The 12,397-nt window shown below is 51.6% G+C and overlaps 1 protein-coding gene across 2 annotated transcripts in view; it reads right to left on the reverse strand.

The window, feature by feature from the left end:
* Positions 1-599: 599 nt before the first annotated feature.
* dph1 (diphthamide biosynthesis 1) overlaps positions 600-12,397 on the reverse strand; it is a 42,183-nt gene continuing 30,385 nt past the window's right edge. The window contains exons 10-13 of one of the 2 annotated variants that reach the window (XM_084674898.1): positions 5,419-5,497; positions 1,869-2,003; positions 1,342-1,502; positions 600-992 (exon numbers count right to left, since the gene is read on the reverse strand). In XM_084674898.1, the coding sequence (XP_084531024.1) occupies positions 1,422-1,502; positions 1,869-2,003; positions 5,419-5,497 (295 nt within the window). In that variant the 3' untranslated portion in view covers positions 600-992; positions 1,342-1,421. Of the gene's footprint in view, positions 993-1,325; positions 1,503-1,868; positions 2,004-5,418; positions 5,498-12,397 lie in introns of both variants that reach the window. The other variant, XM_084674897.1, reaches the window with a different exon arrangement.

The raw sequence follows: 12,397 nt of genomic DNA on the forward strand, positions 1-12,397 counted from the left end.
AAACATATCGATGTGGAGAAAGAGAGAGGGAGATGGAGAGAAACAAGAGAAAGATTGGAGAGAGGAAGAGACAGATGGAGAGAGAGAGCTTTGGTTCTGAACCCATCCACACCAAACAGTTACAGCATATACTTAAACAGCGGTTCTAGCCAACACGTGTGATCTGGTCACGTGACCGACAGTGGGAGAACACGGACATCTGGCGGGACCGGCTGCATCACACTAGCCCGCTGTTGCCAAGGAGATGCGGCGTTCCGGGGCGATTGACTAACTGACAGGACGACACACAGGCTCGCCATCATTCTACTCTGTTCTCAGTCAGCAGCAGGCAGCCACACATCAAAGTGGCCTTGCCTTCTCACCTGAGGAAGGATACGCTAGAGGAAGCAGTCCCGGCACCATGACACAATTGTCAATCAGTTGCGGCAGCAGCAGAGGGGCTCTGGTAGAATGTTGCATTGACAGCCTCCTCCATCAATAAAAGATGAGAGAGGAGAGGAGTCGTGACTGGTCCAGGAAGCCGCAGTCTGCCGTTCCACACAAAACCACTGCATTGAACCTCATGTTGATCAACACAGCAGAATAAAACCAGACGGTGGTTGTTTTACATAGGTTTATGTTTATTTGTGCATTATTTTAAATAAATACGTGTTCTTCTGATGCAGTCAGAAGATGAGTAACCCGAGTTACTGAGATACAAGATGGTTGAGATAACAATGACAAATTAGAAAACATTTTGAAAGTATTAAAGCACATCCACATTTCCTCTGCTGATTAAAAGCCAGGTTCTGATCCCTGGCTCTGATGTACAACTGATAAAGAAGAATGAATCTCTTTTTGGTGGCACTTAATATCAATGCGCATTGAAAATAAAAAGGATTTTTTGTTTTTGTCGTAGTTGGTAGGTTGAGAAACCCCCACCAAAGACCAGTGAATAGAAGGCTGTGTGGCCGTGCTTCTCGGTCTCTTTCTCTCTCTCCACCTTCTGCTTCCTGTTCAGGGATGAAAGCAGGTGCGTGCGTTAGCCTGCTGCTCCACAGACCCCACTTAGGGCCATTCCTCCTCCTCTCCAAGCCTCACAAAGACTCAGCCTTGCGCAAACTATTCCTTTATTTCTCTTCCGCTCTCACTCATTCACTCACGGGCACCCGGGCACGCACGCACACACACACACACACGCTGCATCTCTGAATGTTTTTCAGACAACCCCTTTAACAATTTGTCAGTAGGGACACGTTCCATTTGGTTGCATAAAAAAAAACTAAAATCACAGAAGCATTATCCATCCATCCATCCATCCATCCATCCATCCATCCAAAGGGAACCTGAAAAGCAATGCACCCCAGCTGTCAGGGTTAGCGTTGTATCTCTTTATGGCTGCTCCGTCTCCAGCAGTGGGCCGACGGGAGGTGGGGTGCCTGTCATTCTCCCTGACAGCCACACGGGGCGCACTCCTGCTGCCCGCAGGGCTGAGCGTCCAGGGATGGCACCAAGCCATGTTTCTGTTGGGAGGCGATGGGGGGGGGGAGGCATTAGCTTTAGAAACTCTGACAGTGCCTACCTGGGATATGTTTAGTAGGTGTCAGATGAAGATAAACACCCTGAAGGAAGGTTGGCACAGTGAGAGAACAGCCACAGAGCTAGGAACACACACTGACAGAGCGGTTATACAACCACAGGTACAGTGTCGATTTACACAGACGTACCACTCACTAGGTTACATGATCCAATGATGTACTCAAAGAAGGGATCATGCTCTCATGTACTGTAGCTGAGCCACTGGGTGTCACCATGGTAACACCATTCACACAGACTTGTGGCGACTCTCCCCTCCCCGTTGTTTCTCCTCCTCTCATTCATCCGCTCACCTTGGTCTGTTTACGGACGGGCCGAGCTGGTTGGTGGTCAGGGTGGTTGGGCGCCCATGGCCCCAGGCTCTGATTAGAGTAGAAGTCCATGGGGTACACGTCCTGCCAGTCCACCTGCTGCAGAGCAACAGCAGCCTGAGATGTGGAGAGGGACAGAGAGATGGAGAAAAAGCCGAAATTCAAGGGACAGATGGAGAGAAAACAGACAGCAAAAGAGACCGAGAGTAAGATCATAGAATGACAGAGAGAGAGTGTAGAGAGAGAGAGAGAGTCGAGAGAGTGTGTAGAGAGAGAGTCGAGAGAGAGTGTAGAGAGAGAGTAGAGAGAGCGTGTAGAGAGAGTGTAGAGAGAGAGTGTAGAGAGTAGAGAGAGTGTAGAGAGAGAGTAGAGAGAGTGTAGAGAGTAGAGAGAGAGTGTAGAGAGTAGAGAGAGTGTAGAGAGAGAGTAGAGAGTGTAGAGAGTAGAGAGAGAGTGTAGACAGTAGAGAGAGTGTAGAGAGAGAGTAGAGAGAGTAGAGAGAGAATGTAGAGAGTAGAGAGAGAGTGTAGAGAGTAGAGAGAGTGTAGAGAGAGAGTGTAGAGAGAGAGTGTAGAGAGAGAGTGTAGAGAGTAGAGAGAGAGTAGAGAGAGAGTGTAGAGAGAGAGTGTAGAGAGTAGAGAGAGTGTAGAGAGAGAGTAGAGAGAGAGTGTAGACAGTAGAGAGAGAGTGTAGAGAGTAGAGAGAGAGTGTAGAGAGAGAGTAGAGAGAGAGTGTAGAGAGTAGAGAGAGAGTGTAGAGAGAGTGTAGAGAGAGAGTGTAGAGAGTAGAGAGTGTAGAGAGAGTAGAGAGAGAGTGTAGAGAGTAGAGAGAGTGTAGAGAGAGTGTAGAGAGAGAGTAGAGAGAGAGTGTAGAGAGTAGAGAGAGAGTGTAGAGAGAGAGTAGAGAGAGAGTGTAGAGAGTAGGGAGAGTGTAGAGAGTAGAGAGAGAGTGTAGAGAGTAGAGAGAGAGTGTAGAGAGAGAGGCCGCCAACATGGGTTCCTGGGAACTCTGGTCCTCCCAGATCTCTAGCAGTCCAGGCCTCCAGACCTCCAGACCAGGCCCTCAGGCCAGCTTTCCCTTCCACCACGGGCCACTGCCACTGCCACGAGGACTCAGCAAAGACAGACAGAAAGCCTACCTTCACCGCCACTCTGTTTGCACGCAGTGAGCCAGATCAATCCTTCCCAATCAATACCACAAAGCGACACCGTGACAATGGCCCCCAGGGCTGGTCGGAGGTGAGGCAGGGGAGGAGGGAGAGGCAGGGGAGGAGGGAGAGGCAGGGGAGGAGGGAGAGGCAGGGGAGGAGGGAGAGGCAGGGGAGGAGGGAGAGGCAGAGGAGGAGGGAGAGGCAGGGGAGGAGGCGGCAAGACAGGAGTGTCGCCCTGTGGGACAACGGCTGATTTTCAAAAAAGATGGGCAGCTGTCACCATATTGAGAGCGGGGGGCTGAGATGGCGTCGTGTGAGACGTGCCGAGCGGCCAGATGCTGCTGCAGGGGGAACAGGCAGCACTTCCACCAGGAGCTGGTGTCCCTCTGTACATCTGGGAGGGAGAACATCTGGATGTGTGGTATCCAGCTCACGTTCTTTCCGGGGAATCAAATCTCTACCTTGGAAGGACTTCCTTTATTGAGGGACTGATTTTTTACTGAGCTTTTCCTCTCTCTAGTCCTTTTATCCTTTGTGTCTGTGATCCCCATCCTCTCTCTCTCTCTCTCTCTCTGCCTCTCTCTCTGCCTCTCTCTCTCTCTCTGCCTCTCTCTCTGCCTCTCTCTCTGCCTCTCTCTCTGCCTCTCTCTCTGCCTCTCTCTCTCTGCCTCTCTCTCTCTGCCTCTCTCTTTCTGCCTCTCTCTCTCTCTGCCTCTCTCTCTCTGCCTCTCTCTCTCTGCCTCTCTCTCTCTGCCTCTCTCTGCCTCTCTCTCTCTCTCTCTCTCTCTCTGCCTCTCTCTCTCTCTCTCTCTGCTCTCTCTCTCTCTCTCTCTCTCTCTCTCTCTCTCTCTCTCTCTCTCTCTCTCTCTCTCTCATGTCTCTTTCTTTGGAAGCTAGCAGATCCTGCTAATCCCTGCCCTGACAGCAAAGGCAACTGTGTCTTATTGACTATAAATATAACATGAGAGACACTGAAAATAACCACTGCCCCCCCTTCTTCCTCTCTCCCTCGTCTTCCTTCAAATGCCACAGACAGTAGTGTGTGTGTGTGTGGGGGGGGGGGGTTACAAATACAGAACATTAGTAGGGATGAGAGGAGGTGAATTAAGACTTATCACAACACCACAAGGGGCGCAGACTACGAAGGAAATCGCTGTATGTATCGCTATCATCGCACCGAGCCTGTCAGGCAAAAAGGTTTGATTTGACCCGAGGGCTTGCAACAACAATCACCACAAACAAAATAGGTGCTTATCGTCATGGTAACTCCAAGAAGTGAAGTTACCTGACCCATTATTCAGCCATTATGGTTCCAGAGCGTCGGTCAGACAGCTGAGAACCAAGCGCTGACCTTGGAGGTCTGTGTAATGGCTGTGTTAGCAGTGAAAACCCTCCTACATACATCAGCAAGCATTTCCACGGAAAGACACCCACTTATCCAAGGCAGTTATTCCCCTGAAAATGATTTTTTTCCTTTAAGGACAAAATGATAGATGGTTGTAATAGTTAACTGCAAATACAGTCTTAGTCACAACTATATTGCTTTTCTGCCAAACAAATCACAGAAAAAGCCAGTTTTCTCGAGTCATACAGACATAGCCGTAGGTAAACAAATGCTTGCCTTGAAATGAATCTCAATGTGCTATCCAATCTCCCCGTCTCTCGTTGGAAAAAAGTAAGCTAACAGGTTTGAGGTGTAGTGTCGCCATGTTGTCAGTAGGGGGAGCTGGGCTCCTGTGCCCCTGCTGCAATTCTGATGCTGTGTGTGTATGTGTGTGTGTGTGTGTGTGTGTGTGTGAGTGTGTGTGTATGTATGTGTGATGGAGAGACAGAGAGAGAGTTTGTGTGAGCGAGTGAGTGAGAGAGAAAGGGTAAAAAGTATGCGTGTGTGTGTGTGTGAATGAAAGAGAGAGATTGAGAAAAAGTGTGTGTGTGTGTGTGTATACAGGCTAAGACAGCAACACCAGCAGCAGCAACACCAGCAGGAGTAGCAGTAGACAGAGGCTCTCTCTGCAGAAGCCTCCTAGCTAGTTGGTTGATAGCCTGTCCTCCTGCATGCCAGCCTCCAGAACAAACAGGCCCAATGAACTGCCGCCGCTGCTGTCAACACCCCCCCCCCCCCCCCCCCGCCCCGCCCCACACACACTTTCACCAAGGAGCCCCCGCCCTGCCCCCCCCACCCCACCCCGCCCGGCTCCAAGTGGGGGGCGTGGGAGGATGAAGTGCTCTGTATGGTGGAGAGTGGGGCCGGGTGGGGAACTGTCTGTCTGTGTGTGTGTGTGTGTGCTTATGTCTTCTTGTCTTGCTTTGATGGCATATGGCAGAACACAAAAGCAGATGTGTTCGCTGATGTTTAGGCGTTGTGTGTGTGTGTGTGTTTACCTCATAGGGAGACAGTAGGGGCTTGGTGAAGGCAGATCCCCAATCGATGGAGAGGCGCGGGCACGCAATCTGAACCCACCTGCAGGAGAGAGAGAGAGAGAGACAGAGAGAGAGATACAGAGAGAGAGAGAGAGAGAGAGACAGAGAGAGATACACAGAGAGAGAGAGAGAGAGAGAGAGAGAGAGAGAGACAGAGAGAGAGAGAGAGAGAGAGAGAGAGAGACAGAGAGAGAGAGAGACAGAGAGAGAGAGAGAGACAGAGAGAGATACACAGAGAGAGAGAGAGAGAGAGATACAGAGAGAGAGACAGAGAGAGAGAGAGCGACACAGAAGGTATTAAATAGGCAAAGCACACGTCTGATTGCAGGAAGCGTGTGAATACAGCATGTTCTGTGCAGTGTGTGCAGAGCTTGGCTTCCACCTGCTCTGCCGCATCTGTTCAAGTGATCTGCTCGGATCTGACCAGACGCAGACACAAACACACCGACCGCATTCAGGAGGAGGAGGAGAGCGGAGAGGAAAAGGAGAAGAGTGATAAGGAAGAAGGGAGCAGAAAGGAAAAAACATGAGAGGAGAGAGAAGGAGGGAGAGAGAAGGAGGGAGAGAGAAGGAGGGAGAGAGAAGAAGGGAGAGAGAAGGAAAAGAAAAGAAGAAAAAAATGGAGAAAACAGAGAGGTGAGGTCTCCACGGAGCTAGCCTACATAGAAGATAGACAGGAGGTGTGTGTGTGTGTGGGGGTGGGGGGGGGCTGTGTGAGAGAGAGGGTGGGGAGAGATAAGAGAGGAAGATGGACAGAAACAGTAAGGTACGGAAAAGACAACAGAATAAGGTGCAAGGAATCATCTTTTGGGGGCAAGCAAAACAAAAAAAGAAAAGGGCGAGCATGGAGGGAGATGGAGGGAGGTGGAGATGGAGGTGGAGGGAGGTGGAGATGGAGGGAGGTGGAGGTGGAGGGAGGAGATGGAGGGAGGTGGAGATGGAGGTGGAGGGAGGTGGAGATGGAGGTGGAGGGAGGTGGAGGTGGAGGTGGAGGGAGGAGATGGAGGGAGGTGGAGATGGAGGTGGAGGGAGGTGGAGGGAGGTGGAGATGGAGGTGGAAGGAGGTAGAGATAGAGGGAGGTGGAGGTGGAGGGAGGTGGAGACGGAGATGGAGGGAGGTGGAGATAGAGGGAGGTGAAGGTGGAGGTGGAGGTATGTGAAGGTGGAGGTAGGTGGAGACGGAGGTGGAGGGAGGTGGAGACGGAGGGAGGTGGAGATAGAGGGAGGTGAAGGTGGAGGGAGGTGGAGACGGAGGTGGAGGGAGGTGGAGACGGAGGTGGAGGGAGGTGGAGATGGAGGTGGAGATAGAGGGAGGTGAAGGTGGAGGGAGGTGGAGATGGAGGTGGAGATACAGGGAGGTGGAGGGAGGTGGAGATAGAGGGAGGTGAAGGTGGAGGGAGGTGGAGACGGAGGTGGAGACGGAGGTGGAGATGGAGGTGGAGGGAGGTGGAGATAGAGGGAGGTGGAGGTGGAGGGAGGTGGAGACGGAGGTGGAGGGAGGTGGAGATAGAGGGAGGTGGAGGTGGAGGGAGGTGGAGACGGAGGTGGAGGGAGGTGGAGATGGAGGGAAGTGGATATAGAGGGAGGTGGAGATAGAGGGAGGTGGAGGTGGAGGAAGGTGGAGGGAGGTGGAGATGGAGGGAGGTGGAGATAGAGGGAGGTGGAGGTGGAGGTGGAGGTGGAAGGAGGTGGAGACGGAGGTGGAGATGGAAGGAGGTGGAGGTGGAGGGAGGTGGAGACGGAGGTGGAGGGAGGTGGAGATGGAGGGAGGTGGATATAGAGGGAGGTGGATATAGAGGGAGGTGGAGGTGGAGGAAGGTGGAGGGAGGTGGAGATGGAGGGAGGTGGAGATAGAGGGAGGTGGAGGTGGAAGGAGGTGGAGACGGAGGTGGAGATGGAGGGAGGTGGAGATAGAGGGAGGTGTAGGTGGAGGGAGGTGGAGATGGAGGGAGGTGGAGATGGAGGGAGGTGGTTGAAGGGGTCAATGTTGGCTAATCAATGTTATCGATGCTGGCTCACTGTCTCTGTAGAACTCCCTGTTCTGTATGATAAACAGCCGCCAGTCATATTGACATTTACGAATGCAGTCGGTATCAATCTATTCACATGAATAAAGTTGCTCATGCCAGCCCATCATGTATGTAGGTTCATAACAATATATACATTAATTTGGTTTTAGTGCACAGGTGCAATGCTGGAGACAAAAATGTGGTAAACTGCTCAAAAATGCCGGAGCAATATACACAAACACTAATAGTTTAGGAAACGACATAATTTACCTAAACCAACCAAAAACTCTCAGTTTTCCCTCCTTCCTACTCACTTTCTGTCCTAGCAACAGACACAATCTTAGATCACAACTGCCAGAACTGCACAATTGATTGGGGCTTCACCTCAATCACCCAAAACCTTCCTCTCCACCCTTCCACGCCCCGCCCTGCCCCTCCCCATCTTCCCCCCCTACCCCCTCCCCCCTCCCCCATACAGACATATTGAGACCCTTCTCAGGCCTTTTTCACATTCAAAAATGATTATTTAAATACCTCCCCTTAAAAAAACGGAAAAGAATGGGTGGGCTAGGATTGAGGGAGCGTAGCTGAGCTATAGTTACTATCAAAGGTTAGCGGCGCTTGTGTAGCGGCCGCGGAGATCTCGTGCAGGAGTACATGGAGAATACCAAATCAAATTCCTAGTATCTGTATACATGGGCGAAATTAAGTTGAATGTGAATCTGAACCTGACCTTTCTCCCCCTCTGTGGGTGTTTCCACCTGAGCCTTTCAGCCTGGCAAACACAGCCCTGAAAGGCCCTGCCCAACCCTGGGGAGCTGAGCTACCTCATTACAGGAGCTACCATGTCTATTTGTGTGTGTGTGTGTGTGTCGGGTGTTTGTTTGTCCGTGTGTGTGTGTGGGGGGGGCTTGGTGTCCGCGTGTGTGTGTGGGGGGGCTTGGTGTCCGTGTGTGTGTGTGGGGGCTTGGTGTCCGTGTGTGTGTGTGGGGGCTTGGTGTCCGTGTGTGTGTGTGGGGGGGCTTGGTGTCCGCGTGTCTTGAATGCAGTAAAGCTACTGATGGGACCCAGACAGAACAGAAAGCCTGCCCAGAACCTGCCACAACAAGGGGAGAGGAGATGGGTATGGTTAGGGAGGGGCACAGAGAGAGACAGAGAGAGGGAGAGAGAGACAGAGAGAGAGGGGGAGGGAGAGAGAGAGAGGGGGAGAGAGACAGAGGGAGGGAGAGAGAGAGAAAGAGAGAGAGAGAGAGAGAGAGAGAGAGAGACAGAGGGAGGGAGAGAGAGAGAGAGAGAGAGAGAGAGAGAGAGAGAGAGAGAGAGAGAGAGAGAGAGAGAGAGAGAGAGAGAGAGAGAGAGAGAGAGAGAGAGAGAGAGAGAGAGGTCATGAAGTGCAGATTAATGTCTGCCACTGGGGTTGGGGGATACTAACTTTGTACTTGTCACAGAGAGGGAGAGAGAAAGCAAACTATATACCATAAAGACACACACACACACACACACACACACACATATATATGAGAGGGGGGGGGGTCTCACAGAGGAGGGCTCCATTCAGAAGAGTTGAAGGAAGTCATCAGTGAGTGAATGGAGCTCTGATGACACTTCTCTCTGTCCTACTGTTATGGGAACCTGCAGGGTGCTGGCCAACACACACATACACACAAACACACAATAAAGCCCTAACTGGATAAGAGAAGGGATCCCTCACTGTGATAGAGAAGAAGTGGAGTGGAGAAGAGAGAGGGGGAGTGGAGAAGAGAGAGAGAGAGGGGGAGTGGAGAAGAGAGAGAGAGGGGGAGTGGAGAAGAGAGAGAGAGGGGGAGTGGAGAAGAGAGAGAGAGAGGGGGAGTGGAGGAGAGAGAGAGAGGGGGAGTGGAGGAGAGAGAGAGGGGGAGTGGAGAAGAGAGAGAGAGAGGGGGAGTGGAGAAGAGAGAGAGAGAGGGGGAGTGGAGAAGAGAGAGAGAGAGGGGGAGTGGAGAAGAGAGAGAGAGAGGGGGAGTGGAGAAGAGAGAGAGAGAGGGGGAGTGGAGGAGAGAGAGAGAGAGGGGGAGTGGAGAAGAGAGAGAGAGAGGGGGAGTGGAGAAGATGAGAGAGAGAGGGGAGGAGAGAGAGAGAGGGGGAGTGGAGAAGAGAGAGAGAGAGGGGGAGTGGAGAAGAGCGAGAGAGAGGGGGAGTGGAGGAGAGAGAGAGAGAGAGGGGGAGTGAAGGAGAGAGAGAGGGGGAGTGGAGAAGAGAGAGAGAGAGGGGGAGTGGAGGAGATGAGAGGGGAAGTGGAGGGGACGAGAGGGGGAGTGGAGGGGACGAGAGGGGGAGTGGAGGAGATGAGAGGGGAAGTGGAGGGGATGAGAGGGGAAGTGGAGGGGACGAGAGGGGGAGTGGAGGGGACGAGAGGGGAAGTGAAGGGGACGAGAGGGGGAGTGGAGGGGACGAGAGGGGGAGTGGAGGAGATGAGAGGGGAAGTGGAGGGGACGAGAGGGGGAGTGGAGGGGACGAGAGGGGGAGTGGAGGAGATGAGAGAGGGAGGGGAGGAGAAGGGGAGGGGAGGAGATGGGAGGGGAGGAGATGAGAGGGGGAGGGGAGAAGAAAGAGAGGAAGGACTGGTAGGAGAGGGAAGAAAATAAAAAATGAGCTCACTCTCCCTCCCCTCCCCTCCTCTCTCCCCCCCCTCCCCTCTCCAACCTCCCCTCCCTTCTCCTCCCCTTTCCTCTACCTCACTCCCTCTCTCTCTCTCTCCAGGCAGGAAACCCTGTTAGCCTGTGTGGTCCATTAGCTGGAGGAGGAGGGAAATGGGGGAGGGTGACCTGCACACCTTCTTTCACAGCTGGGGTTCCACCCCACCTCCAACCACGACCCACGGAGGACTAAAACAATTAACCTTTCGGCGCGGCGGGAGAATGGCCAGCCACCGGCCCTTTTCATAACAGAATTCCACTGGATGAAGATCACGGGGAATCTCACTGGTGTGGTATGTAGGGAAACAGAGCAGAAATCTCCCTCGGAAAACCCAGAATGCATAGCGGGGTATTTGCGATCCAGTTGAGATAAGTGTGTGTGCAGACACTGTATCTGTACAATGGTTAAAAACCAGCCGGGGGACAGTCTAATTACACACTTTAAAGTGGCCGCTAATGGTTTCGGTGTGTGTGTGTGTGTGTGTGTGTGAGCGTGTTTATCTCACTGATGAGGAGAAAAGCCCTGTGGGGGGTGTGCTATGTCACATTGTGTGGGCGAGAGTTCCCCACTATCACCCCTCCCCCTCTCTCTGGCCCCCCCCCCCCCCTTTCTCTCTATACACCTCTCTCTTGCTTCCCTTTCTCCCCCCCCCCCTCACTCTCAGTCTCTCTCTGCCAAAGCTAAACTGAGCTGCTGCAGTCAGTGTGCTCCATGCCCACAGGTAAACAGTGGCCCTAAAGAGGGGTCAGGAAGCATGCAAAACTTCATCACCGACCCAAACTACTGGAAACGTCTGCCGCTTAAGGTGACCTTTCCTTCGTGAATTCGATTTCTGTTGGCTGTAGGGTGTTCGTGTTCTCTCTTTGGCATGCAAAGCGACGGCCGTGGAGGGAAAACTCACTTTTAATAAACTGTGAAAAGTTGAAGCAAAAAGCATTTTTTTGGTGTATTGAAAAAAATAAAATAGAAATCTAACAAAAATCTAATTAGAAAACAAACAAACATGGGAAGTTATAACAATGAGACATAATTCTCCGTGCTGCCGCTCTGACTCAGAGGACCCCTGCGCACTTGTGATTGGGCCATTTCTGGACGGCTGTCACGTCTGATTATTCACCTCAGCCTCAGGCTCGTTAGGGAGGACCCCACTGAGAAGTCAACTCTGATGCTGTCACCTGGAGCCAGGCAGCCTTAATACATTTCTTTCCAGTGAACTGGAGGGCGCCTTAGGACAGACGAGGATAAAGACAATGCAATTAAGTAAAATACGGACTTGACATGCAAAGTACTTTCCCTCCATTTAGTTGATAGACCTGTCCTGTATGGGTCGGGGGTGGGCAAAGGGATAGATGATTGATCGACGACAAAATGGCTGCAGCGTTGAGTAGCCTGCCGGTATGCCGCTACTACCAGTATCTGTACTCCTAGCTACTACCAGTATCTGTACTCCTAGCTCCTAGCTACTACCAGTATCTGTACTCCTAGCTCCTAGCTACTACCAGTATCTGTACTCCTAGCTCCTACCAGTATCTGTACTCCTAGCTCCTAGCTACTACCAGTATCTGTACTCCTAGCTCCTAGCTACTACCAGTATCTGTACTCCTAGCTCCTAGCTACTACCAGTATCTGTACTCCTAGCTCCTAGCTACTACCAGTATCTGTAATCCTAGCTCCTAGCTACTACCAGTATCTGTACTCCTAGCTCCTACCAGTATCTGTACTCCTAGCTCCTAGCTACTACCAGTATCTGTACTCCTAGCTCCTACCAGTATCTGTACTCCTAGCTCCTAGCTACTACCAGTATCTGTACTCCTAGCCTCTACCAGTATCTGTACTCCTAGCTCCTAGCTACTACCAGTATCTGTACTCCTAGCTACTACCAGTATCTGTACTCCTAGCTCCTAGCTACTACCAGTATGGCTCCCACCACCAGACCTGACCCTATCGGGACATTTCTAGAACATCAGAATCAGAAGGGATTTTATTCGCCATGAATGTTTGCACAAACAAGGAATTTACTTTGGCAGGGAGGTGCATACATTAAACATTGAAACTTAAATATGTGGACTAACTTTACAAAAGGAGCAAAGTCTAGCTAACACTAAGGGGATTTAGAATAAAAAATAAAATATAAGTAGCCATAATTTACAATCTAACCTAAAAATACAGATAGTGCAAAGAAGGATACAAGGATGCAATGCAAACTGCAATGTGCAGGGTGTCATTGTGCAGCTTGTGATTTAAAGTCAGTGTGA

The sequence above is a fragment of the Hypomesus nipponensis genome, chromosome 15 (assembly GCF_054491055.1).
Source record: "Hypomesus nipponensis isolate SF chromosome 15, ASM5449105v1, whole genome shotgun sequence".
Taxonomy (NCBI): domain Eukaryota; kingdom Metazoa; phylum Chordata; class Actinopteri; order Osmeriformes; family Osmeridae; genus Hypomesus; species Hypomesus nipponensis.